At 48.5% G+C, this 27,492-nt stretch overlaps 2 protein-coding genes and 1 non-coding gene across 3 annotated transcripts in view; 1 reads left to right on the top strand and 2 right to left on the bottom strand.

Annotated features, from left to right (window-relative positions):
• The window catches only part of AHNAK (AHNAK nucleoprotein), a 100,188-nt gene extending 96,233 nt beyond the window's left edge, over nt 1-3,955 (top strand). The window contains exon 6 of the mRNA XM_070359603.1: nt 3,641-3,955. Coding sequence (XP_070215704.1) covers nt 3,641-3,648 — 8 coding nt within the window. The 3' untranslated portion in view covers nt 3,649-3,955. The remainder of the gene's footprint in view (nt 1-3,640) is intronic.
• A 9,380-nt stretch (nt 3,956-13,335) lies between these two features.
• On the bottom strand, nt 13,336-16,909 carry SCGB1A1 (secretoglobin family 1A member 1). Its single transcript, XM_005909006.2, has 3 exons — nt 16,749-16,909; nt 14,351-14,538; nt 13,336-13,486 (listed from the first exon to the last, which is right to left on the bottom strand). Exons 1-3 carry the CDS (start codon nt 16,801-16,803, stop codon nt 13,454-13,456), a joined length of 276 nt encoding a protein of 91 aa, XP_005909068.2. The 5' UTR covers nt 16,804-16,909; the 3' UTR covers nt 13,336-13,453.
• Nucleotides 16,910-18,575: 1,666 nt separating this feature from the next.
• On the bottom strand, nt 18,576-18,701 carry LOC138984799 (U6atac minor spliceosomal RNA). The gene has a single exon (XR_011462085.1). It is a non-coding gene; the product is annotated as a U6atac minor spliceosomal RNA (small nuclear RNA).
• Nucleotides 18,702-27,492: the final 8,791 nt, after the last annotated feature.

A 27,492-nucleotide genomic window follows, 5' to 3' on the forward strand; every position in this document is an offset into this window, starting at 1 on the left:
ACCTGAAACTAACATAACATAGTAAATCAACTTCAAGTAAAAAAGTAAATTTTTAAAAGGCAACTTTAAAAACATGAAGTGGAAAGTCTCAGTTTTGGAAGAAGATAGCTGCAATATATATATCTGTACATATATCATTTCCAGAGTCAATGAAGAACCACTATAAATCAATAAGAAAAAGGCAAACAACCCAGTAAAAGCTGAGCAAAAGCCTTGCAGACACTCACAGAAGAGCATGTACAGATGGCCAAATAAAGTATGAAAAGGGGCTCAATATCATTACTCATCAGCAAAATGCAAATTAAAACCACAAAGAGATACCTCTACACAGCCACCAGAAATACTAAAAATAAGAGTGAACGCCAGGTGCCATTAAAGACATGGAGCCACTGACACTACGGTGCATTGCTGTGGGCGACATAGACATAGGATAGCCTCGTGGAACAGTGACAGAGTCTAGCACACTTAAAGCTATGCCTACTCTCGAATCCAGTAATTCCTCTCACAGGTATATGTATATATCCAGTGCCTGGGCTGACCAAAAATTATGCACAGAGTATTCAAAGGAGCTACTGCCCAATCCCGTCAATGAAGACTGGGAACACTGATTGTGGTACGATGGTACTGATTCATACGATGGAGTGCCACACACGCAACCTTGACAGATTGCACGTTGTCTGCATTCATCCGAAGTTCAGTGCAGTTCAGTTCAGTCGATTAGTCATGTCTAGCCCTTTGCGACCCCATGGACTGCAGCACACCAGGCCTCCCTGTCCATCACCAACTCCCAGAGCTTGCCCAAACTCATGTCCATCAAGTCAGTGATGTCATCCAACCATTTCACCCTCTGTCGTCCCCTTCTCCTCTCGCCTTCAATCTTTCCCAGCATCAGCGTCTTTTCCAATGAGTCAGTTCTTCACATCAAGTGGCCAAAGTAAAGTCTTTTTAAAGTGGAGTTTCAGCTTTAGCGTCAGTCCTTCCAATGAATATTCAGGACTGATTTCCTTTAGGACTGACTGGTTGGATCTCCTTGCAGTCTAAGGGACTCTCAAGAATCTTCTCCAACACCACAGTTCAAAAGCATCAATTCTTTGGCAGTCAACTTTCTTTATAGTCCAACCCCACATCCATACATGACTATTGGAAAAACCATAGCTTTGGCTAGACGTCTGAAGTTCAGGGAGAAGCAAAGAGAAACTATGATGAGTCTGATGATGGTTGTGTTTGGTGGGTATATGGAATGAGAAGGTACACGAGGGAACTTTGGAGGGAGACAGAAATCGTTTGTATACGGACTGGGGTGGTGGGTATATATGTGCATATAAATGTAGATGATTATCAAGCATATAAAAGTAGATGATTTAGTAGATGAATGCATTTTATGTACTTTTTACATGTGATGCTTTGGTTTAAAAAAAATGAAAAGGAATGCAGAGTCTCATGTCTAAGGGAAGTAATAACAGTAATAATAATGTATTAAACACCTTATATGTACCAGGAGCTTCATATAGATTATTTCACTTCATCCACCCAAAGTCCCCTTTGGCCAGGTAACTATGCTCATTTTATAGATGAGGAAACTGAGGCTTAGAGAGGTTCATTAGCTTGTGTGAGACTCCCAGCTGGTAGGTGCAGGGGTCAGGACTTGAACTCCACAATCAGAACTCTTGCCGCTGCCCAGGGATCAAACCCATACCCACTGTATCGGAATCACGGAATCTTAACTGCAGGACCACCAGGGAAGTCCTTAGATACCATATCTTACAAAGAATTTCAGGGCTTTCCAGGCGGCACTAGTGGTAAAGAACCCATCTGCCAATGCAAGAGATGCAGGTTCCATCCCTGGTTCGAGAAGATCCTCTGGAGGAGGGCATGGCAACCCACTCCAGTATTCTTGCCTGGAGAGTCCCATGGACAGAGGAACAGGAGGGCTACAGTCCATAGGGAAGAGTTGGACATGACTGAAGCGACTTAGCACAGCACAGCACATAGAGAACTTAGTCATGTATCCTGATATTCCAGGAACTCAAATCTCTTTTTCTTCTTTTTAAAATCCCTTTTATGCATCCTTTCCATGAATTTGTTCCAATCGGAAGAAGAAAGAACTCATGGTTTCCTACCCTGCCAGTTCACCCTAACTGTTCTGTGTTGTAAATTCTCTGAGAATGAAGTACTGATTATTGGCCATAGCAATCCGTGTTGTGAGCCAAGCCTGAACTCCAGCCGTGCTCCCCTTAAACTGTGAGGCTCTCGGGAAATTTCTCAAAGCCCTTGTTTCCTTGTCTGTACACAAGGGACTGCGGTACTTACCTTGTCGTCTCATTGAGAGGGTAGAACGAGGTCCTACATAGGAAGTGCTCAGCTCAGTGTCAGCCCCATAGCAAGCGCTCAGAAGAGGGTGGTGTAGAAATGTCAGAGTTTTCCCTTTACTGATTCCCTTTTAATGATTCCCTCCAACACCGTTATTATTTTAATTTTTTGGCCAGGATGCACAGCATGTGGGATCTTAGTTCTCCCAACCTGGGATTGAATCTGGACCCCTACATTGGAAGTATGGAATCTTAACCACTGGACTGCCAGGGAAGTCCCTCAACCTTCTTAAAAAGACTTTACTCCACTAAACCATTCAACACATGTTTGGGTGGGGGAAAAAGTTATGCTAATGATTTCTTCACAAAGCGGAGATACAGAGAGAAGGGGGCAGAATCATAGTGCTTCAGTGAGGGAGAGGGGATGGAGGTCATTTTCAACCAGATTGATCAGCAGGATGGTATTATTTGTGTGGACCTTCAAAAACGGGTAGGATTTGCACCTAGAGAGAGAACCGAGGTCATTCTAAGTCAGGGGAGGGAGAAGGAGGGGGTGCCTAGAGGAGGTGGGACTGGGGGAGAGTGAGCCCACCATTTGGGTGAGTGCCTAAGATTTATGTTGAGACAGAGGAAGATCAAGTTGGAAAGGAAGACCGGTCCACCAAGAAGGCCGGACATTTTCTAGAGGAACTGATGTCGTGGAACATTCTTGAGCAGGGTGGGTGTAGGAGGAAGGTGGGGTGTGCAGACCCACGTGGGAGGTGAAATCAGCTCGGCCACAGGTAGAGATGAGTGGAGGGGGTGGGATGGAAGGAGGGTGCAGGTAGATGGCAAAGGGGGAGAGAGGACTCAAGTCTGGGAGCTCCTCTCTGGCGTGTAGGAAGCAGGAAGAAAGTTGGTTTGGAGAGGATGATGAGAGGCTCCTTAATGGCTAAGACCAGAGGTCGCGCATCTCACCCCGCCCCAGTTCCTCACCACCTCCGGCCTGCTGTTGGCACGTTCTCAAGAACACACTGTCCTCTCTGGCCTCAGACTTGCTCGGGGCACCCGAAGGACAGACCCTGCCTTTCTCCGGGCTTCCTTTCTCCCCCTGCCACATGGGAACCCACAGAGGGAGGCGTGTCAAGACCAAAACAGATTCCACTGTGGAATCACTTCCAAACTGACCCCTCCCAAAGGCAAGCATTTGTTAGGATGCTCTTCCAAGGGGTGGGGGGGAACATTTTTTTTCTTCAGCCTGTGCACAGTTAACTAGAAAGCCCTCCTGATTTCGTGGGGGAGATGCAAACCATGTTTTGAATAAAAATCGCTTTGCTATTGTTGTTTTACAGGGCTGTAGCCGAGGCCAGGAAGAAACCCGCCCCCTCCGAAGGTTGTTTTTGTGACGGTTCTTTGGAGCATTGTTCTAAAAATGGGAAATTACATATCGCTGTGCCAAAGGAAACAAACACCTGCAGTTAAAGGAACACCTTCCACGAGGTGGCTGTTAGCGCCCCAGCCGGTTCTAGAGGCAGGACTGCTGAGTGCCAGCTGCTCCCGGTGCATTTCGTCACTTCCCAGGGGAGCGGGTTTGTAACCAGAGTGGGCTTTGGTGACAGGGCTTAGGTGATGGTTCCTCACTTATTTACTCAATAAACATCCTATCGAGCATCTATGTTGAGTCAGCCTTTTCACTACTCCCTTCCCGGGCGTTGTTAAAGTTACTGGGCATGTTGATGACAGGCAGCAACTGTCTGACACTATTTTTGAGAGTCAGTATCTGACTTCTGCCCTCAAGTGATGAAGACACAGACCATCAACTCCTTCTCTCCTTCCTCTCCTTTCTTTCTCCATCTTTCTTCCTTTCTCCTCTCCCCACTTTTTCTTCATTTTTGTTGTTCAGTTGCTCCGTCATGTCCGATTCTTTGTGACTCCATGGACTGCAGCACACCAGGCTTCCCTGTCCTTCCCCATCTCCCGGAGTTTCTTTATTAGTCTACACACACACACAAATCAATATTTTCAACACATCATTCAATACATTTCTTTAGGCAAAGAATTTTTCGAAGTTTAGGGTCACTGGGGTACAGTCTGAGATTGTTGTCTACAGTGTAGATATCAAAAGATAATTTTTTTTTGGTTTTGGGTTAATACTTAACATCTTCAACGTCAATGCAATTGCAGAATAGTAAAGTCTTGAAATTTATCAATCGTGAAGTGAATATATTTCAGATGGGTTTGTGGGTTCAGAGAATCCAGTTTCATTGGCCAATCTCATCTTTATGAGAGACAAGAAAGCAGAAAGGAAGAGTGAGTTTCTGATTTGGGGGAATGTGTTGATGACTTTGGTTAGAACTTCCTGCCCACAAAGTGCTTGCCTTCCTCCAACAGGTTGGCCAGAGAGTGATGGCCCTGACTTCGGGAGTCAGGGTTACCTCCCTGGCACCATTAGGTCATCAATGTGCTCCCACCGGGAAGAAGAGAGGGGGAATAAAAAGGCTCTCCATTCCTGTAATGTACTTAATCTACAGTCTTAGTTTCCGCACTGGTCTTAACTTACCACTGGAGGAAGAGTCCAGGAGCTGAGTTTTGTTTTGCTTTTTTTTACAAAGATGTATTTTTTCTTTAAAGTTTAATTTATTTATTGTATTGTGTTTTGACCACATCAGGTCTTAGTTTTGGTGTATGGGTTCCAGAACCTGTGGGCTCTGTGGTTAAGGCACATGGGCTTAGCTGTCCTTCAGCGTGTGGGATCTTAGTTCTTTGACCAGAGTTCGAACCCAAATCCCCTGCATTGGAAGGTGGATTCTTAACCACAGGACCACCAGGGAAATCCCAGGAGCTGAGCCTTGAAGGAATCTTAAAGTTGCCAGATTTTGCAAATAACAATATTATGTTGGTCAAAAAGTTTGTTTGGGTTTTCCCATAAGACCAATGCAAGATGCCTGGTTAAATTTGCATTTTAGATAAAATAATGAATTTTTAAAAATATATATTATATATATAGCTATGTCCCAGACGTTGCATAGGGCACGGAGGACGGAGCTTGGGTCTTCAGGTGACTTTTTGGAAAGGGGAGACTAGAGTCTGGGGAAGTGGGAGTAGCATGGGTTTGTTGCCTGTTTCAATATTAATGTGTGCTGCGTGGTAATGCGGAAAGTGTCACCCGAGGAAGGAGGTCTGCCACCAGGAAGATGGTCTGTCCTGGGCTGGAAGCATTAGGACATGGGCCCTTTGCTCTCCCTTCTGCCCCATGCCCCTGGGTTGGGGACTGATGAGAAGCGGGTTCTGGTTGCCCTTAGACAGCCCTGCCCGGGTATACCTCGTGGCTCTGTAGCCTCAGGACCTGCCTGAGGGACACAGTATAAGAGTTGCATCTCCCAGGGGCGGCTGCACACTGAGCGTCCAGACTGAGAGCTGCAACCAGAAGCGCTTTGGTGGAGGGACTTCCCTGGTGGTCCAGTGGTTAAGAATCCGCCTTCCAATACAGGGGATGCAAGTTCAATCCCTGGTGGGGCAACTAGGATCCCACGTGCTGCAGGGCAACTAGATAGCCCATGCAAACTACAGGCGTACCACCCTGAAAATACGAGATTTTGTCTAGAGAGCCCATTCACCACGACTAGAGAAGCCTGTGTGCAGCAACTAGAGTAGCCTATGGGCAGCCAAAAAAAAAAAAGCATGTTAGCAGGTTCATCAATCAGAGGCTAGTTAACCGAAAGGCATGCCGTCTCCTGCAGATGAGCGTCAGGAAGGTCCGGAGGCGAGTGCAGTTAGAACCGCTAAGCGTTCTCCCACCGCTCTTTCTCTTCACTCAGGACCCCCGTGCCTCCCTCTCGATGCAATCCATTTCCTTCTCTTTGGCCCAGGACATCTGGTTGGAGTTCCATGTCCTACACGACACCCACATTCGAGCCCCACACCCCAGATGACTCTCTCATCACCCTGGTGGAGTGTCGGGTGTAGCTGCATTCTTTCCTCCTAGTTAGAGACCATCTCTTAATTCATTCCCCAGAGATGGCTCACTGCATTCATTGTCTATGAATGGACCAGCCTAACCTGGAGGGCAGCTTATTTCCAAGCCTTGTCCACTGCCGTACCCCCGGTGTAGGTGGGGGAAGCAGCAGGATTTGAGTCCAGAGCTCAGGCAGGGCCAGGCTCCCAGGAGGGCCTCCCAGGCTATCGAGGAGTCTGAACTTTATCCTGTAGGGGACTGTTAGCAGAGAAGGATTGTCATCAAAAGCATTGAAGATGACTCTTTGATTTTTAGCAATCGTGGGAAGTATATTGTGGACAGGGATGAGATTGACATCTTAGACGCCATTTAGGAGGTAGGATAACGGTCTCCCAAAATGGCCATGATCTCATCCCCAGAAGCTGTGAATACATTAGGTTACATGACAAAGAGAAAGGAGGGTGGCAAATGGAATTAAGGTTGCTAATCAGCTGATGCTGAGATGAAGCGATCACACTGGATTACCCGCTGGGCCCAGAGCAGTCACAAGGGTCCATCCACATGGAAGAGGGAGGCAGAGGAGGAGGCCAGAGGGAGAGTGGAGCCTGCACCGCTGACTTTGAAGATAGAAGCAGGGGCCGCAAGCCAAGGAATGAAGGTGGCCTCTAAAAACTGAAAAAGGAAGGAAACACACTCTTCCCTGGGAGTCTCCGGAAGGAACACAGCCTGCCAACACTTTGGGTTTTAGTCCAGTGAAATAATTTTGAATTTCTGACCTCCAGATCTGTAAGATAATACGTTTGAGGATTAAAAAAAAAAAAAAAAAAAAACCACATTAAGTTTGTGGTAGTTTATTACAGCAGCCATAGGAGACTAGTTCAGAGGTTATTTGCAATATCCCAGGCCGCAGACAGCGAAGGTGTGGTACTGGGATCCGAGTAGAGAGAAGGGGGCACATTCAAGGTAAATTGAGAAAGCGGTGGACTCAGAGACCTATGGATGCATAAAGTCAGAGGTCAGGAGATCCTTCTTCTGGCCCCAGTGCCCTGAGGTCGGTCCTCATCTCCTCACTACCCATGAGATGAGAAGAGGGCCCAGGCTCTCTCCCTGGGAGCCCCTGACCGACAGCATTTCCTACCTGTGCTAGGGCTGACAGAGTATCCACATGTGTCACCAGCGTCGGAAGAGGGAATTCTAAAGGACACTTTGACCTGAATCCCTTGAAGACACTCAGGATGCTTGGGTGCTGCAGACATACAGCTTCAGCTATTGTAGGAGTTAACTAGGTTCTTGTCATGGGCTTGGAATCCATTCCTTTGATGGGGGACAAGTCTGAGTTTCAAGGCCCTGGTTGATCCATTCTGATGCTAGCAACTGTGCATGCTTAGCTGAATCTATCTTCAGATTTATTTCCGCATATACTAAAGGTTCATAATTTGGGTTTGCTCATGGAAATATGTTGGGTGGTTAACTCTCAATGATTCATTCTCACATTGTTTCCACGTGCCCGCTGGTGTGTTCCGTAAGTGCCTGGGGAGGAACGCTCCCTAATTACACGCTGCAGAAGGCATTGTTTGTGTGGCCCTTTCATCATCAATTGATGTCTTCTTTATCATTTATCTGAAGCCACTCTGAACAACAACCACCCTATGGTGAATGACTACCCACAAAACCCCTGGCATCTGCAAGCAGCTTGCTTGCATTAGCCATAAACTAGACATTATTTTACCCATATCATCTTGATAAAGTTGATGAAGGTTGGTTTTGGTTCCTCTTCCTGCCGCATGAATCATTTATAGATTTTCCTGCCAGGCTAACTTCAATCCGCTCACGTGTTGAGGGTGTAAAACTGCAGCTTTCCTACAGATCCATCAGTTTAGGCTATATATTGACACGGCAAGGGCAAGTCCTTGGATTCTGCAGTGTTGCAATGATTCTGCAATGTTGATTCTGCAACGATGGCCATGTTTAGTAATAACTACTCCTCTTCAGCTTCCTTTAAGAATAAATCTAACTGAGATTTCTCTGGTGGTCCAGTAATTAAGATTCCACACTCCCAATGCTGGGGGCAGGGGTTCGATACCTGGTCTGGAAACTAAGATCTTGCAAGTCACATGGGGTGGCCAAAAAATAAATAGTAATTGTTCTTTTGGTTGCAGGTTGTGGGAGTAATATATTTGTTTTTAAAAAATTTCTCCCAGATTCACAGTTTAGTTTATAACATGATCAGGAAATGGGGTCTTTCCTCTGGGCTTTTCAAAAGTATGAATGCTAAAAGTAATATAGTGCTAATAATACATTTCTTGCTTTTAACTTGTTTGGCTTTCTTGAGATACATTTTACATTTCTTATTAAAAAAAATTTTTTTTACTGTATTTAATTTTAAAAACCTATTTATTTATTTGGCCGCGAGAGATCTTAGCTGCAGCATGCACGATCTTTAGCTGTGGCATGTGGGATCTAGTTCCCAGACCAGGGATTGAACCTGGGTCCCCTGCCTTTGGAGTGTGGAGTGTTAGCCACTGGACCATCAGGAAGGTTCCATGCACATTACATTTTCACTTTATACAGTTTGTGCATAATGCTTCTCAAACTCAGGAAGCTTCTATTCATTACACTGGCCTCCTTGCATTTTAGAGTTTAGCATATTCATAGTGAAAAAGGCTGATCATATAATTATATATTTATCTAACTAGGGCTGGACGCACTTCTCCTCATCCTCTTTCTTCAAATGTAAAAATCCTTCTTAGCTTGAGGTCTGTTCAAAGATAAGCCACGGCCCCAGTGTGGCCAGGCAGAAAAGAAAAAAAGACAAAAAAGAATCCCATGACATTCTTTCATTTCTCTAATTTTTTTCTGCTTTCCCGAAACGTGAGTCACACAGATATGTGCTCTTTCTGTGGCTGTGATCAGTTCATCTTGCATTCTGCTCTTTTAAAACTGAATGTACATTTCTGTGTGCTGACAGCTCGCATTCTTGGGATCGCCTACATTTGCAGCCCCTCTGAGGTGGAGACTCTCCCTGCCATATAATTGGACTTCCTTTTATCCCCAGATACCTGCTGTATTTGCCCTAGGTAAATATTTCCCTAGTTCTGAACAGGTAATTAAAATTCTGAACCTTTTATGGCCCTGGATCCTTATCTGTTTGAACAACACTCGCCTAGGTGGATGGCTCACTGGAGGCCAAGGTATGTGAGTTAAAGATGACCTGGATGCAAAGGAACTGGAGGGACTCAGCAGTGGGGGAGAGGGGAGGCAGGAGGCTCACCACCCCCAAGGAGGCCCCACCCACCCTCTACCAAGAATCTCTTCTGGAATTGCCAATCCCCCTGACCTGCTCTGGAATTTTTACAATCACAGGCCGTCCTCTGTGGCAGATAGTGAGGGAGGGGTGGGGTGGCTATAGTCTGAGTGTGTGTGTGTGTGTGTCTGCATAAGCAGGCACGTAGGTGCATATTTTGGGGGGGTAGGTGGACATTTTTCATCAGCGTCATTTCAGTTAATAGCTCAGGAAATTCCTGCCTTTGGGATCCTTCTCTCTACTGTAGGGCAGGGGTTGGGGGTCTGGCCTTGAATCTGGATTGTGTGAGGAAGAAATGAGAAATTGCAGAAATGCTTGCCAGGGAGTAAGCAATCAATAAAAGTAATTATTAGGTTGCTTGAGACGTTAAAAAAGGTGGACGGAGGTCAGAGGACCCGCTCCACTAGCGCCCGGGGCTCCTCTGTACCTTCCGGACCATCTCACGTTCTAGATTCAGCTGGACTCGCCCTCGCAATTGTTCGGGAAGGGAATTATTACTAATTCCAGAAGAGCTGACACATGCCTGGCAGGGTTCAGCGGGCAGCAACTTTGTATGACTGCCTGTTTTTCCTCAGAATTCTTATTAAAAAAAAAACAACAACAAAATCCTGAAAAATCAAGTTAAAGCAATCACAGTTGATACAAAAAAACAAAAAACCAAAAAAACCCCCCAAAACACCAAACCTAGAAAGGAACTGCGTTTCATCACGTGTCCCGCGGATTGAGCCAGGCTGCGTGGAGCTGCAGCGCTCAGAAGCCCCGACCTGGACACCTTGGTAGACACTGCCCCCTAGTGGCCATGATGGCGCCAGCTGCTGAGGGCGCGGAAGGCGCGTCCCCGCGGGACCACTTAGCTTCTTGGAAAAATCCGAACGGAAGAGATTTCTCTCTGCAACCCTCTCGTTCCGTGCCCTCTGCGGATGCCCTCTCTATTCCCGCTTTCCCTGTGCGCGTCCTCCACTTTCATTCAATATCTGGGGATCGTGTGGCCGGGTCAGGGACCGATTGCCCCGGGACAGGGGGTGTTGGGAGGGTGTTTATATCCACATGGGACTCACGTTTAGGATGAGTTCTAGTCTTGCCTATTTTGGTGTAGGGCGATTTTTTTTTTCTTCTTTTGAGGGGGTGCACCAGAGGGCATGTGGGATCTTCGTTTCCCGACCAGGGATGGAACTGGCGTCCCCTGCATTGGAGGCACTACTTTTTTTTTTTTTTTTTTAATAAATAAATATTTATTTATTTTAATAAATATATTTATTTGGCTGTGCCAGGTCTTAGTGGTGGCATGTGGGATCTTGGTCTTTACTATGGCATGTGGAATCTTTTATCTGTGGCATGTAAACTTTTAGCTGTGGCATGTGGGGGTCTATCTAGTTCCCTAACCGAGGATGGAACCCAGGCCACTTGCATTGGGAACTCAGAGTTTTAGCCACTGAACCACCAGGGAAGTTCCTAGGGTGAATTTTTACAGCGACTGTCAACAGTTTCCAGCAGTTAATGCTGTGTGGCCTGTGCAAAGGCCCTGAGGTAGGAAGAGGCTTGGCAGCTTGGTTTTTAAAAAACAAAAAGAACTGCAGGCCAGCGGGGTAGACTGCAGAAAGGGAGTGAGCAGTGGGGAGGATGGGAGATGAGAACCAGTGATGGGTGCATTCTGCATTTGCAGTTGATGGGAAGAGTGTGGGGAAGCTTTGAAGAGCTTGACTTGGTCGGAGTGGGGGAGAGGCTGTGGAAGGGGCTTTTCACATTGGTCCCCTCCATGCCCCTGCCTGATCGTCCTCCTGTCCCGCTTCTGCCTCTGGCTGCCTCCCCCATCTCCCCCAGTCCCACCTGTCTCTGCTCAGACCTTGAGCCCGGGGATTCCTGGGCTGGCCTGTCCACGCTACTCTTTTTTTTTTTTTTTTTTTTAATTTATTTGGCTGCATCAGGTCTTCGTTGCTCCACAGCTTTCGAGGTCTTAGTTCCCTGACCAGGGATGGACCCTGCATCCCCTGCTTTGCAAGGTAGATTCTTAACCACTGGACCACCAGGAAATCCTGTGTCCACGCTACTCTTGCTTACGTCACTCCCTTTTTTTTCTTTTTTCCAAACAAATTTTACCTATGTATTTATTTTTGTCTGTGCTGGATCTTCGTTGATGCAAGGGTTTGCCTCTAGCTGTGGTTCTTGGATTTCTCACTGTGGTGGCTCCTCTTGTTACAGAGTGCAGGCTCCAGGGCACGTGGGCTCGGTAGTTGTGGCTCCCGGGCTCCAGAGCACGCATTCAATAGTTGGGGTGCGTGGGCTTAGTTACCTTGCAGTATGTGGGATCTTTCTGGATCAGGGGTTGAACCCGTGTCTCCTGCATTGACGGGCAGATTCTTTACCACTGAGCCACCAGGGGAGCCCCCTCCCTTTATTTCTTTTATGCTTTTAGCACAGGTTTACCTATCTGTCTGTCTGCTTCTTTGTTGATTTTCGGGAGGCTGGCGATCTTCCCCATCAGGTCACCGGCTCCCTGAGACCAGAGGCCGCCATTGTCTTCACTCTGCTCTACTTGGGTCTCAGTGTGGTTGTGCACTGAGCAACCGCTTCATGCATATTTGCTGGGTTATGAAATCTGCTCCCGGCTTCCTCAGAGCCCCGAGCACCACCATGAATACATGGTAAGTGCCAGTAAATACCTGAGGATTGATTTCATGCAAGAAGGAAGGGGGTGGCCGATTCGATTTTTGAGTGAAAGTTGGCTGGATGCGGACTCAAGGGATGGCGGGAGGTCGGGGCAAGGGCAAGTCAGAGAAGGGCTTTGGGGTCAAATAAGAGCACCATTGCCAGTGGGCAGCAGTCACTAGGTGCTGACCAGCCTGACCCCCTCCCACCCACTCTCCACTAGCCTTTTGGGGACAGAGAGTGACGTGAATGGACGGCTTGACCCATAAGCCTCTGCAGTTTCAGCCTGGAAATAGGATGTCCTCATCAGGATGGCTGATAAAGGATGTAGAAAATGCACGAGAGGAGGGGTTCTGCTTGAAAAAATAGTTTGAGAATTATTTCATGCAGCAAATGTGAAGTAAGCGAAACACTTAACCTACCCTCTCTGGGGACGCCCCCCAGACTCTGTCTGTCCTCAAAGTCCCCCCCAAGGACCCTGGATCCCTAATCAAGGGATTGAACCTGCTCCTCCCTCCAGCCTTTGTTTTCGAAGTTTCTTACAGGAATCGGATCCTCTATAGGTGGGAAGAGACCATCTGCGCTGGCTGTGATTTGCAGACTGTCACAGGGCCAGCCAGCCCCTCAGAGCACCGTACTGCTCTGTCAAAATGCTTCAAAGATCCACCATTTATCTTTGGGAGATGGAACTCTCTGGAAAACTCCATCTCTGTTTGCGGTTATGTCTGGGTAGCATAATCACTTTAAATATTTCTTTTTCAACCCAAGAGCGGGATCCCAAAGGGCTTGGAAGAAACAGAACGCTGAATTTCATTACTAAATGGATGGGGGTTGGAAGGTCAGCCTGAGGTCAGCTGCCACCATGTCTAACGTTCCCCCCGCCAACACCCCCACCACCCCCACCGTTCCCTGTAGGTCAGGTTTGAGCAAGGCCCTGGGAATGGTTCCAGGCTGGCTCTCTGCCCGGGGAAAGGAGTATGTGCTAGAAGCTGGTCTGGCCATCTGTGGACTGGAAGTGAGACAAGGCCTGGACTCTTGGGGATGCGTTTCCACGGCCACTGCCTTTCTTTTGGCTCTAATCTTACCCCAGAAGCGGCACACCTTTCATTCTAGCAGGTGAATAAAAAAGGCGGGGACACAGATGAGATGCTTGCTTGTACTTTATTGCAGGAGTCAGGCAGGGCTGGTGGGGATGGAGTGAAAGGAGCATCCGGGGAGTGGCAGGGGCCTCGGCAGGTGGAGATCTTCAGCTTCTGAATCCTAAGCACACTCTGGGCTTTGTATTATTTTCATCTAAAACAAACAAACAAAATCCCCAATACAATAGTGAATGAAAATGTCAAAGCCAGACCCAGAAACTTTAATATCATCTAAGAGCTTCAGTATTTGTGGGAGGAACTAAGCTTGGATTATTTCTCAGAAGCTTCTCTAGTTTTAATTTTTTTAATTAAAATTTTTTTTGGCCACCCTGACTAGGGATTGAACCCATGCCCCTTGCAGTGGAAGCTTGGAGTCTTAACCACTGGGATGCCAGGAGGGTCCCTCAGGAGCTTCTTTAAAAAAGATAAGATGGCTGTGCCTGCTTCCCCAGGGACATTTGCACTGTGATTCTCCTTTCTGGATTAGAAAAGTGTCCCCAAAGTAGGGACTTCTCAGGTGACATAGTGGTAAAGAATCTGCCTGCCAATGCAGGAGACAAAAAGATGTGGGTTTGATCTGTGGGTTTGGAAGATCCCCTGGAGAAGGGATAGGCTACCCACTCCAGTATTCTTGGGGCTTCCCTGGTGGTTCGGATGGTAAAGAATCTGCCTTCAATGAGGGAGACCTGGGTTCGATCCCTGGGTTGGGAAGATCCCCTGGAGAAGGGCATGGCAACCCATTCTAGTATTCTTGCCTGGACAATCCCCATGGAGAGAGGAGGCTAATGGGCTACAGCCCATGGGGTCACAAAGAGTTGGACATGACTGAGTGACTAAGCACAGCAGAGCACCAGTATTCTTGCTTGGAAAATTGCATGGGCAGAGGAGCCTGGCAGGCTACAGTCCATGGAGTTGCAGAGTTGGACATGACTGATCAACTGAGCATGCACGCATGCCCCGAAGTGGGTGACACTGCAGCCCAGGGATGCGGGCAGCAGTTGCGGAGGGAGCCGTGTACCATGAGCTCTAACATGCTGTCCTTGGCCTTCGGGGAGAGGGTGTCTATCAGCGTCTTCAGCTGACTTGTTGCCTCTTTCATGTCTTCGTCAGGGCTGAAAGGTTCCAGGGTAGCCTCATAGCTGGAAGGTGTTCCGGCGATGAGGTTTCCCAAGACATACAGAAGGCTGGGGCAGACCTCTGTGGATGCTGGAGAACAGAGAGGAGAGAGCCCCTGTATCCATGCCCGTGTCTAGACTGGCCAGCTCCCTGCCGGGGCCTGACCCAGATGCACACAGCTGGGCCTGTCCACAAGAGCTAGTGGCCCTCTTACCCCCAGCCTGGAGGGTGACGCTCCGAGCAATTGGCTCTTTGGCGCCAAGTGGATGCCTTCTGGGTTGTGGCCAGCTTTTTGTGGCTTGCCTGAGCCTTCCTTGCGCGTCCTGGGTTGCAACGGGCAAGGTGCTACCAGCTCTTAATCTTAGAGTTCCAGGCGGAGCTCTGAGAATAGAAGCTGCTGATCTGAGGTTTTTTTTTTTTTGGTGTGGTGCGTGGGGGCTGGGGAGAAGCCACAAAGGATTTTGGCTCCCACCGGAAACATGCCTCTTACTGATGGTTAGTGATGGTCTGAGCCCACGTGACAAAGTCAGGCTCTGGCAGGAAGAGGCACTTGTACCCGCCAAGCGTGAGCCCCCGAGCCTGGCCCGGAAGGGACATCCGCTGTGGGTGCTGGGCCTGTAGGCTCATCCACCCGCAGACACACCTCTGCCCCTATTCCTAGTCCCACCCCCATGTTCCTTTCATCTGAGGGCGCCCCCTTTCATGCTCTCTTTTTAGGTCCCTGCCCCCAGGATCATGGGGCTTCCCAGGTAGCTTAGTGGTAAAGAATCTGCCTGCAATGCAGGAGATTGCAGGTTCGATCCTTGGGTCTGGAAGATCCCCTGGAGAAGGAAATGGCAACCCACTCTAGTATTCTTGCTTGGGAAATCCCCTGGACAGAGGAGCCTGAGGGCTACAGTCTATAGGATTGCAAAGAGTCAGATACGACTTAGCAACTAAACAACAACAATCCCGGGATCATGGGGAGAATCACCATGCCCAGCTCTCTGTTTGCCCTGTCTTCCCATTGAGTCTTAAATCCCTGTCCTTGACTTCGTCACCTTGTGTGCAAACTCCCTTTCCTGAACTCCGAGGTTCCACCCAAAGTGGTCACTCCAAGTCAGACCCTCTCCAGAACTTAGATACCTGTTTTGCAACTTACTGTGTCATCAGGCAAGTTACTTTATCTTTCTGTAGCTCAGTTTTCTCATCTGAAAAATGGGGGATAATGTCCCCACTTCATAGAGTTGTTGTAAGAATGAAAAGAGATAATATGTGAATGAGATTCAGCACAGGGATGGGCACAGATAAACCTTAGAGCTTATTACCGGTATTATATGTGCACACACACGGACATACAAACACATCCCAGACCCACCACCTACGTATTTCACCCTGTCTTGGTGGGCTGCACCTGGCGCTAAGATCTAATTAACGTACATTTCAGTCCAAATGATGTTACTTCCCCTTTAAAACAGGCATCTCTGCACCGTACTTGTTCCTGCTGCCTCTTGGTCTCTGTTTCCTAACTCCCCCGCCACTCCCCAAGGTCATAAAACTTCTCTCTATTTTTCTTAGGGAACTTTGAAAGTGAAGAAGTTGGAATGTGTTTACATTTTTTTGTTGTTGTTGTAGGAGTAGAAGAGACAGATAGGGAGTAAAAAGCAGCCAAGTAACCCAGTTCCCAAAAGATCAGGGGCTTCGAGGAAGATGGGATCCACATCCCCTGCCCCATCACTCTCCTCTTCATGACAGCTGCAACTCTTCAGAGACTCCTAATCCTTTTTGCAGAGGACAAAAAAATGTTTAGAAATCTCCATTCTGAGTTGGCAGTTTCCAAAGGGAAGAACCCTATCTAGAATATTCTTCTCTGCCCAGAATGGGAGACCTTGCCTGGGGTTGGGTTTCTTTGGAAGCCATGAGGCTCCTTCCAGCCCCTTTGGCTACCAGGGTGATGTGTTGACCCCAAACCTGGGGGTCTCTTGGCATTTCGGGGTCTGTCCAGTCCTGGGCTTTGGGGAGCTCGTTAGTTACTCCTGTTCTGCTGGTCACTGCGTCTAGGTGGGATCTTCTCCATCTCTGCACTTCTGAGGTTGTTGGATATGGAAGATGGGGTCTTTTACATGTTTCATCACAGCCTCAGGGCTCTGCCTAAATTCCTAAGATGGGTTTGTTTGCCAGACCCAGCTTCCTGGCTGGAAGTCAGTATTCCCAGGCTCTCCCAGCAGCCACACAGAGAACATGGACAGCTGCCCCCTCTCCTGGGCAGTGCTGGGAGAGTTGCTGAGGCTGGCTTGGGGTGGAGGACTCTGGATACTTACCAGGTCTGCAGAAGAGAGTCAGGGTGACCAGGACGATGGCGATGGTGAGCTTCATGGTGGGCAGGAGGCTGGTGGGGAAGGCTCTGGCCCTGTCTCTGGATCTGGTCTCATGGGTGATGTGCCCACTGGGATACCTTCTTATACTCTCCTGCAGTGGGGAGGGCAGGCCATGGGATCCACTTACGGGATCACATTGTTTACTTGGGCATCAGCTCGGTGGAAAAAGTAAATATTCTCGTTTCTCAACCCAGTTTCTGTCCCCAGTGAAACAGAGCTCACACAATGGGCCACCTGGGCGAGGGGAACCAGAGTCCAACGTGGAGGCAGTAAGAGTGCCTGAGTCATAGGCTTTGGAGAGCTGGCCGCCTTTGCTTCTCCCTTCGGACCTGAGTGCTGGGCAGTGCAGATGGACAGACAGCAGAGCCCGCCTGATCCTATCGTCCCAGGAGAAACTGAGGCCCAAGGCCCCATACCAGTGGCGGTGACAGGACTAAGACTGGGGTTTCCTGATACTCCAACGGGCTCTGCTCCAAGGAAGTGGCTGGACTTCAAGCCTCTGGAGTCATGCGGTCCAGAGTGTCTTGTGGTCAGACTTGGGCGAGACCCTGGACTGAAGCATGTTGACAGATTAAGTTCTCCAGAAACCTAATGCCCAGGTTGGGTTGGAGGACTCACTGTGCCAGCCGGGTCTGGAGTCCTGCCTTCCTGATGACAAATCCATGGGCGCTTCAGGCCTCATAGCACTTGACCTCTTCATGGCCTTAACCTCTCACCATTTCCTTCTTGAATTGTTCTCTCTCCTATGCTCCCACGACTCTCTGCTTTCCTGTTTTCCTCCCTGGCCATCCTTGTTCTTTGAATGTTGATTCTTTATTGACCGAGCTCCTGTGTTGGTGGCTCCAGGCTGTGACCGTGGCCCCTTCTGACACCATGTCAGTGGCAGCCTCCTTTCTTCTCCAAAGCCTGTGCCTTAGAACACAGGCCTCCCCGACTCAGAGTCACCTCCTAAATGGCCTTCTGCCTCCTGGCTCTTCCTCCTTGGCCATCCTGGGAAAGGCCACTAGAATGATCTGTCTAAAGTCTGCTTATCGTATCCTCCTCCTTCTTGAAACACTTTTAAAGCTGCCTTGGGCGGATGCGATAAAATTCAAGTGCAACTTATGAGGCCCTTGTCCACTGGCCCTTGCTTACCATTTGAATCTCATTCCTCTGCTCTTCTGCGTGGAATCTTTTTTTTTTTTCCAGAATAAATTCGATAACAGAATTGTGGACTTTTCAATTTACTTATCAAACTGCTGCTGCTGCTGCTGCTAGGTCACTTCAGTCGTGTCCAACTCTGTGCGACCCCATAGACGGCAGCCCACCAGGCTCCTCTGTCCCTGGGATTCTCCAGGCGAGAACACTGAAGTGGGTTGCCATTTCCTTCTCCAATGCATGAAAGTGAAAAGTGAAAGTGAAGTCGCTCAGTTGTGTCCGACTCTTAGCGACCCCATGGATTGCAGCCTACCAGGCTCCTCCATCCATGGGATTTTCCAGGCAAGAGTACTGGAGTGGGTTGCCATTGTCTTCTCCAAACTACTAGAAAATTTAATTTTACATAATTTATAAAGTCTCCACATCACTATCCTAAACTTCATTTAATTTTCACTTAAGTTTCTGTTTTAAATTTATTTTTACTTGATTGATCAATACTTTACAGTATTGGTTTGATTTCTGTCATACATCAACATGAATTAACCATAGGTGTACATATATCCCCTCCCTCTTGGATCTCCCTCCTACCTCTCACCCATCCCCACCCCTCTAGGTTATTACAGAGCCCCACTTTGAAAAAAGTGGTTAGATGCCATGAAGTTGGTGGCCATGCCTTAACCGTATGCGTGTGGTCAGGCCGGAGAGCCTCTTCGATCCTTGTCAAGGGGAGTGCTAACCTTCTCTCATTTCATACAACACTCCTGCATGGAAATTTAACTGTCTTAGTATATGCTGATTTGGGAATAGTCCTTGTTTTTCTCCATGCCTTTTTACCTTTGTACAAGCTGTGCTTCTTGCCTGGAACACACATCTGCCTTGTCTTCTCCAAATCCTATCTGTATTTCAAAATTCGATCAAATGTTCATTCATTCATTCATTAAGTGCCGAGCATCTGCTGTGTTCCAGGCACTGTGCTAGGAGTTGGGAGTTGGCAGAGACATGGAGCAGCCCTGCCAGGAGCCCCTTCAAGATGAACTTGCCGCCGAGCTGCGAGGAGTGAGGTCAGGAGCAGCCAGTGGCCAGTCCCTGGGGGTCTCTCCAGCCCCTGGGGGTCTGCCCCAGCTGCAGGGAGCTGCTGAGCCCAAGGTCACACCCTCCCTGGGGTGCAAACAAGGAGGGCACGTCGGTGCCATGTTGGACAGCTCCTGCAGGTAGTCCTTACTCCAGAGCACCCGCCTGGCTGGCCCAGCCTTTGCCAGGCCCGCACGGCCTGCAGGCCAGCTTCCCCTGCGGCCCAGCCCAGCTTCCGCTTGCTTCCCTTCACAGTTATTGGTCCCTAGTAATAATCTCGTACCCCAAACTCCACCTCAGCATCTGCCGTCAGGACAGTATTAACCCACGGCAGGGAAGCAAGCATAAACTGAGCGGGCCCAGGTCAGCGGGGGCCGACGTGGAGCTTCACTCTGGTGGGAGGACAGACAACAAGCAGATGGTGAAGCAAATGAGACACTCACGATGTGCTAAGCACTGGGGAGAATGAAGTGGACACCATGGTGGAAAAGGAGAGGGAGACTGCTTTGTAGGGGGATGGGGTGGTCCTCTCTGAGCAGGTGAGACCTGCAGGGGTAGAGCGTCTGGGCAGCGTCTGAGACATCTTTAAATGTTCTTAAATGACTGGTATTAAATACCTTCACAGTGATGAGCCTCTATCACCAGTGTCCACCACCACACCTCCTTTTATCTTGTGAAGCTGAAACTCTATATCTGCTAAACAACAACTGCCCACCCCACCTCTCCCAGCCCCTGGCGACTACTGTTCTACTGTCTGTCTCTATGATTTCGACAAGCCTGAGTACCTCATAAAAGTGGAATCATGCAATATTTGTCTTTTTGTGACTGGCTTATTTCACACAGGAGAACATCCTCAAGGGTCATCCATTGTGGCTTATTGCAGGTTTTTATTTCCTCTTGGAGGGGAATATGATTCCATTTTATGTCTGGATCACATTTTGCTTATCTGTTCATCCATCAATGGACTCTTGGGTTGTGCCCTCATTTTAATCATCCCAGTGCTGCCATGAACATGGATGTACAATCTGGAAGGTGTTCATAGGGAGTAGCAGGGTTTGATTTCCCTTTTCTTTTTTAAAAAAATTTTATTTATTTATTTGGTTGAGCCAGGCCTTTGTTGCAGCATTCAGGATCTTCAGTTGCAGCCTGTGAACTCTTAGTTGCAGGAGGGAGAAGGGATCTAGTTCCCTAACCAGGGATCAAACTCAGGTCCCCTGTATTGAGAGTGTGGACTCTTAGCCACTGGATCACCAGGGAAGTCCCTGATTTCCTTTCGGAAGAGATGTCGCTGACTACTGCCCTGAGAGGGAGGGATGGAGTGATGGAGCAGCTCAGCGAAAGGGATGGTGGGTTTGGACCAGCTGATGGCAGTGGGGTGAGGATGTGAGAGACACAGAGACAGGCTTGATGCTGGATAGATTAAGATGGGTGGGAGAGGGATGCATCTGGGTGAGCCTGACTGGTTTCTGGCTAGGGCACCGAGTACCCAGGGGCTATTTCCTGATCTAGAGGAGACTTGGGAGGAATAGGATACGGGAGGGAATCAGTGGGAAGCCTTCTCGAACCTTCGGTGCCCGTCAGCAGTCACTCTTGCTCTCAGCCTCTACAGCCCTCTGTTTTGTGCCCACTGCCCAGGGCTTTAACTTTGTGGTTCTTTACTTGTTCTAACCTTGTACAGAATGTTTGCTAAACAAGAATCCGTGTGGCATGAATTGATGAATGAGTCCTTGTCAGTTTGTGAGAGGTACAGGCTCAGAGGTGCCTTAATACTGTTACAAGCATAGGTTCTGAAGTAGCCACCATGGGGACTCATGGAGTAAAGTACTGTGTAGTTGAAAGATCAGGAGAGAAAGCTTTTCTGAACTGATCATGAAATGATCTCTGAGGCAGGCTACAAAGGGGAAAAACAAACAGGCAAACAAAAACCAAAAACAAGGCAGAACAGAGTAAAAAACAGAAAATAACAGCAAAACAATTCACATAGATCACTGCTTGTATACGCAGAGGACGTCTGTGCACGTGGGTGGTGCTGGCTGTTTCCACAAAGTGGATGAGGGGACCCAGAGAATGAGACTTCATTTATAAGCACTTTGGTGCCCTTTGAATCTGGAATTACATAAAGATATTATGAATACAAAACAATTTTTGAAAAAGGGAAGACTAGGTCTGACACTTGCTACCACGTGGATGAACCTTGAGGATGTGACGCCCAGTGAAATAAGTCAATTACAGAAAGATACATACTGTGTGAGTCCACTTACACAAGGTATGGAGAATAGTCAGATACACAGAGACAGAAAGAAGAACGCTGGGTGCCAGGGGCTCAGGGGCGGGGGACCGAGAGCTAATTTTGTCTGATGGGGACAGAGTCTCAGTTTGGGGTGATGAACTGGAGGTGGATGGGGTAATGAATACACAGCAGTGTGTGTCTAATTCTACTGAACTCTATGCTTACAAATGGTTAAGATAGCAAAGTTCATGTTATATGTGTTTTGCCACAGTTAAAAATAATTTAAAAGGGAGAGAACAGGATCCAGAATGAGCCTGTCTGAGTTGACTCCCAGACACATGGCTTACCAACTTTATTATCTTGGGCAACGTACCTCACTCCTCTCTGCCTCCATTTTCTTGTCTGTAGGATGAACATTCCTTGGTAGTTCAGATGGTAAAGAATCTGCCTGTAATGCAGGAGACCCTGGTTTGATTCCTGGGTGGGAAAATCTGCTGGAGAAGGGCATGGCAACCCACTCCAATATTCTTGCCAGGAGAATCCCATGGACAGAGAAGCCTGGTGGGCTATAGTCCCTGGGGTCTCAAAAGAGTCAGACGTGACTGAAGCAACTGAGCACGCACGCGAGATACACATTAAGGGCTGCCTAGCATGGAGAAAGGAGAAGGCAATGGCACCCCACTCCAGTATCCTTGCCTGGAAAATCCCATGGATGGAGGAGCCTGGTAGGCTGCAGTTCATGGGGTCGCTAAGAGTCGGACACGACTGAGCGACTTCACTTTCACTTTTCACTTTCACGCATTGGAGAAGGAAATGGCAACTCACTCCAGTGTTCTTGCCTGGAGAATCCCAGGGATGGGGGAGCCTGGTAGGCTGCCATCTATGGGGTCGCACAGAGTCGGACACGACTGAAGCGACTTAGCAGCAGCATGGAGAAAATGCTCTGTGAATATTGGCAAGTATTATACTGGCCTGTCTCCATGTTGAAGGCACAAGAAGAAGTCCATCAGTTTGAGTTTCCTTGTTCAACTCTACACACATGATTCTGGGGGACGCAGAAGACCTTGGGTAAAGCATGCTGCCCACCTTCCTGACCTGGCCCCAGGGCAAGGGTTGATAGGCAAGGTTATGTGATGAATAAAGAGAAGTTCTGAGATCCCCTTATAGGTGAGCCATGTAAAGAAGCTTAGTAGCTCAGATGGTAAAGAATCTGCTTGCAGTGTGGGAGATTTGGGTTCGATTCCTGAGTTGGGAAGATCCCCTGGAGAAGAGAATGGCTACCACTCCAGTATTCTTGCCTGGAGAATTCCATGGACAGAGAAGCCTGGCAGGCTAGAGTCCTTTGGGTTGTAAAGAGTAGGACATGACTAAGCAACTAGCACTTTCACTTTGGGCTTTCCTGGTGGCTCGGACAGTAAAGAATCTGCCTGCCCATGTAGAAGACTCCGGTTTGATTCCTGAGTTGGGAAGATCCCCTGGAGAACCCTAACCCTAACCCTAATCCACTCCAGTATTCTTGCCTGGAAAATTCTCCAGTGGGTTGCCGTGCCCTACATTCCTTGGTAGTTCAGGTTGGTGAGCTCTGATCAGTGCCCCTTGGGGAGTCTGCCCAGGTGCCCACTTAGAGGTCTGATGGGGGTGGGAGGGCCCAGCCAAGCAGCAGCCCAGCGAAGGCATTGACTGAGACCAACTGTTCCTTCCTGGGCTTGATGCTTGCTGTATCCTCTGAACTGGAAGCTGGGGTGCAGCCTGGGCTGGCATCTGGCCTATGGCAAGTCCCAGCCTGGCCCAGAAAATAGGTTGAAGGCTGTGGGAGGGCCAGTCTGATCCTATCCATCCGGCCTGGCTGCTAGAACAGGGCTGGTCAGGCTACAGGCTTGTGGGGTCAGCTCATGGGGCAAGCTGTAGACTTCAGCCTCCTCCCTCCACTCCAGGTTTCCAACTCTGGGTTCGTTCAGGAAATAGTCCCTGAGAGAGCAGAATTTTGCTTGTGGTTCGGGTCCATTCTAGTCTGTCTCAATGGCTCCTGAGAATGACTCCTACACTGACCCAGCTCTCGCAGGAGGGGTCTGGACATTCCAGCCAGAATAGATAAAACTGTCTACTAGCTGTAATGCCTATGGCCTGTGAGCTTTCAGAGGGCCTAAAAAATTGTCTTGTTGTATGTCTTGGCTTCCAAGTATAAAAAGAAAATTTTAAAATTGTAATCAATGAATATTTATCTAGGTAACAATATTTCCACTAGCTTGATGGGACTGAGTTCAACCATGATATAGTTATATGTAGGGCTTCCCTGGTGTCTCAGTCAGTAAAGAATCCGCCTGCAATGCAGAAGACCCAAGTTCGAACCCTGGATCAGGAAGATCCTCTGGAAAGGAAAATGGCTACCCACTCCAGTATTCTTGCCTGGGAAACCCCATGGACAGAAGAGCCTGGTGGGCTACAGTACATTGGGTCTCAAGAGTCGGACACGACTTAGTGACTAAACCACCAACCACCAGGTGCAATAAACTTTAAGTTGTATGAACCAAATGCGTAATCTAGTCTTAGGAGCAGAAGTATTAAATTTATGCACGCTCCTTTTGAAACTTGATAGGCAAAATTATACTTATTGTGAGAAGACTATATATTGTAATGTGTCTGATATGATATGGGGAAGAAACATCAAAACCAGTAGGATTTCCCAATATCTGTAGGAGTGGCCATAGCAGAATACAGCCATCATCAGAGCAGGCAAGGAGGGACCAGAGGGAATACCTCAGCTTCTGTCTCTTCCCATCCTCTGATTTATAGCCAGAGCCTTCCCTTGGCCTACCCAACTGGTATTCAGAAGCAAGGAAGCCTGGGTTTTGTGGTCCTTAGAGGTCAGCCTCCAGGGACACAGAGCAGACCATAGAAAGATCAGAGAATGAATGGGAGGGGAAAGTGAAAAGTGTTAGTCATTCAGTTGTGTCCGACTCTTCAAGACCCCATGGACTGATGCCCGGCCAGGCTCCTCTGTCCATGGGATTCTCCAGGCAAGAATACTGGAGTGGGTTGCCATTCCCTTCTCCAGGGGATCTCCCTGACCCTGGGATTGAACCCATGTCTCCTACACTGCAGGCAGATTCTTTACTGCCTGAGCCACCAGGAAGGGAGTGAGTGTCAGATATAGAAAAACCAGCCCATGAGAGTATCATTCTACTTACACAGCTCTGGAGCTTGCTTTTCCCACTTACTATTACATCTGGGATATCTTTCCAAACCTTGGCACTTACAGATTTTGACTTTTCTCATGCTGTAGACTATGTGTTTGCAGGATGTAATATAATTTCCTTTACCAGTACCTTTTTGATGGACCTTAACGTTGTTTCCAGCTTTTCTGCCATTACCAGCCACACGGTAACGGCACACCTGCCCAGACGCCTGGGTTTGGATGCGCTGTCCTCCTCACTGGTGTTAACATTCTCTGTGGAGGGGTTGATGGTGGGGAATGAGAGGGCTGGGGAGGTGGGAGCAGGTAGGGTGTTGGGGTGGGTGTCCGCGGTATTGATTTCCACGGGGATCTCACCTTCCCAGGGCAAGACATCCCTTAGCTCTCAGAGTAAGGGGAGTGGCCAGCCAAGACGCTCACATGGGCCCCCTAGTGGCATCCTGTGGACACGCTTCACCCACTCCCTGCTGTGGGTTGGACCCAAGTACAAAGCGACTCGGCTTTTGCTCTTTCTGGAGTTTCGGGGAGGGATGGGGGTGCGGCAGGCTTCAACCCGCTGAGGATCTGAGCCCTCTCTGCTGCTGGAGCTGAAACTTGGGGGCGAGGTGGGAGGGTGGGGACGGGCTGGGAGCCGGGGTTGGGCTTTCCCTGAGACCTGGACGCCTGGCAGAACCAGCAGGTTCTTGGCTCTGGGGGAAGCTTCCTCTGAGGGTGGGGACTGTGAGGGTGATGGAAGGCCCTGTCCTGCAGGGTGGAAACTGGTTCCCTCCGTCTTACTGGCGGTTCTGGGGATTTGGGCAGCAGATATGGGTTGACAGCGCGTGACAATTCACTTCCTGACCTTTCCCAGGGAGCTTTCACTTGCCCGCTGAGTCCTGCAGCCTTTTTGTTCTGCCGTGAGTCACCAGGTTCTGCCGTCCTCGTTGGTCCTCTCCCGTCTCCCCTGCCCTGAGCTTCCTCCCGCTGTGGACTTGGCAGGTCACCGCGGAGGCCCCTCTGCCTGGTGCCTCGGGTGGGTGGTACGGCTCTGCCTGTGGCCATCACAGGGGACGTGAGCCCTTGGGGTCAGCATACGTGGGTCAGGGCTCAGGTCTGTTGCTGGCCGGCCGAGGGGCTCTGTGGAACTGCGGTGGTCCCACATGAACAGGGAGCGGGAGGGAAGACCGCCACGGGCTTTCAGGCTGTTAGTCTGAGACCCACCGATGTCTCACGCAGAGGAGCTGGGTGAGCCCCTGGCCCTGCATGCCCCTCCCATGGCCTGCATCATCTCTTCTGGGTACCACGTCACTCTCTATCTATCAGGGTGATGCAGTATCCTCAAACATGAATGAGAACTTTATCATCTCTCTCTATTTTTATAACTAAAATAGTTATAGTTTATTTATATATTTTATATGTAATATACTATGTAATGTATTTTGTCTCATATACATATATAAACATACATAACACATATAATGGGCTTCCCCGTGGCTCAGTGGTAAAGAATCCACCTGTAACGCAGGAGACGCAGGAGATATGGATTTGATCCCTCAGCTGGGAAGATTCCCTGGAAGAGGAAATGGCAACCCACTCCAGTATTCTTGCCTGAAAAACCCCATGGACAGAGGAGCTTGATGGCTACAGTCCATGGGGTCACAGACAGTCGGACATGACTGAGCAATACATTTAATAATAGTATATAACATTTCTATGATAACTAAAATAAAATGCAATTTCAGTCTCAAGCCTTCACTCTGCTAAGGGGATGGGAATTTAGCCTCAGTCCTCCTGGGCCCCTCCCTGTCCAGAGTTGTACTAACTTCCAGGGGCCTTGCTCAGAACCAAGACGTCGGTGGACTTTGTGCAGTGGGGGCATTGGTGCTGGTTGGTGCCACCTGTCACCAGCTCAGCTCTTGCTGTTGGTCATCAGCCTGTGCAGGCCTCAGGCTCACTGGCTTTCTCTGCCACCTTGGAGCCACTTCTGGGTGCCCAGGAATCCTGCTGCTGCTCCCAAGTGGTGCTGAGGCTGGGAGATCCTGCTGTGATCCCACCTAAGATGCTATCATTCACCCATTTCTGCTGTGGGGGGCTTCTGCTGTCTGCTCTCAGAGTCTTCAGACCCATCTGGAAGTTCTGCCACCTCACTAAGGCTTGATCTCTCCATGGCTTCCCTGGTGGATTTGATACCCAGAGAGGATCCCGTTTTAATGCCTCCCTACTCTAGACAACAAAACTTATTCTCAGTACAACTGTGAAATGAAATGAAGAATAAAGGTCAGAAAAGAAAGGCAGATAGTGACCACTGATTTAATTATCCATCAAGATCATTTTCTTTTACTGAAACACACACACCCTGCTGGCAAAAATAAATATCAGAGCACACCATTTTCACACAGCTATTTAGTACTATTTACAGTAGCCAAGACATGGAAGCAACCTAAATGTCCATTGACAGATGACTGGGTAAAGAAGATGTGTACATATCTACAAAGAAATACTACTCAATCATGAAAAGAATAAAATAATGCCACTTGCAGCGACAAGGATGGACCTAGAGATTATCATACTAGTCGGACACGACTGAGCGACTGAACTGGACTGAACTGAACTGAAATAATCTAGTGAAGTAAGTAAATTGGGCAAATGTCATGTGGTATTACTAAGATGTGAAATCTAAAAAGAAAATGATACAAACGGACTTATATACAAAACAGAAATAGATCAACAAACATAGAAAACAAGCTTATGGTTACCAAAGGGAAAGAGGGTGTGGGGAAATGTTAGGAGTTTGGGTCAATGGGGATATATTAGGAGTTTGGGGTCAATACATACATACTACTATAGATGTGAAGTAGATAACCAACAAGGGCTTACAATATAGCACAGGGACTATCCTTGTGGCTCAGCTGGTAAAGTCCACCTGCGATGCGGGAGACCTGGGTTTCATCCCTGGGTTGGGAAGATGCCCTGGAGAGGGGAAAGGCTACCCACTCCAGTATCCTGGCCTGGAGAATTCCATGGACTGTATAGTCCATGGGATCGCAAAGAGTCGGACACAACTGAGCAGCTTTCAC

This window comes from Bos mutus, chromosome 22 (genome assembly GCF_027580195.1).
Source record: "Bos mutus isolate GX-2022 chromosome 22, NWIPB_WYAK_1.1, whole genome shotgun sequence".
NCBI lineage: Eukaryota > Metazoa > Chordata > Mammalia > Artiodactyla > Bovidae > Bos > Bos mutus.

Excerpts from the sequence above, each read along its gene's own strand:
- SCGB1A1 (XM_005909006.2), bottom strand. The coding sequence starts at position 16,803 with ATGAAGCTCACCATCGCCATCGTCCTGGTCACCCTGACTCTCTTCTGC. Across the intron at positions 14,539-16,748 it reads GACTCTCTTCTGCAGACCTG|CATCCACAGAGGTCTGCCCC; the intron begins GTAAGTATCCAG and ends TCTGTTCTCCAG. Across the intron at positions 13,487-14,350 it reads ACAGCATGTTAGAGCTCATG|ATGAAAATAATACAAAGCCC; the intron begins GTACACGGCTCC and ends TGTTTGTTTTAG.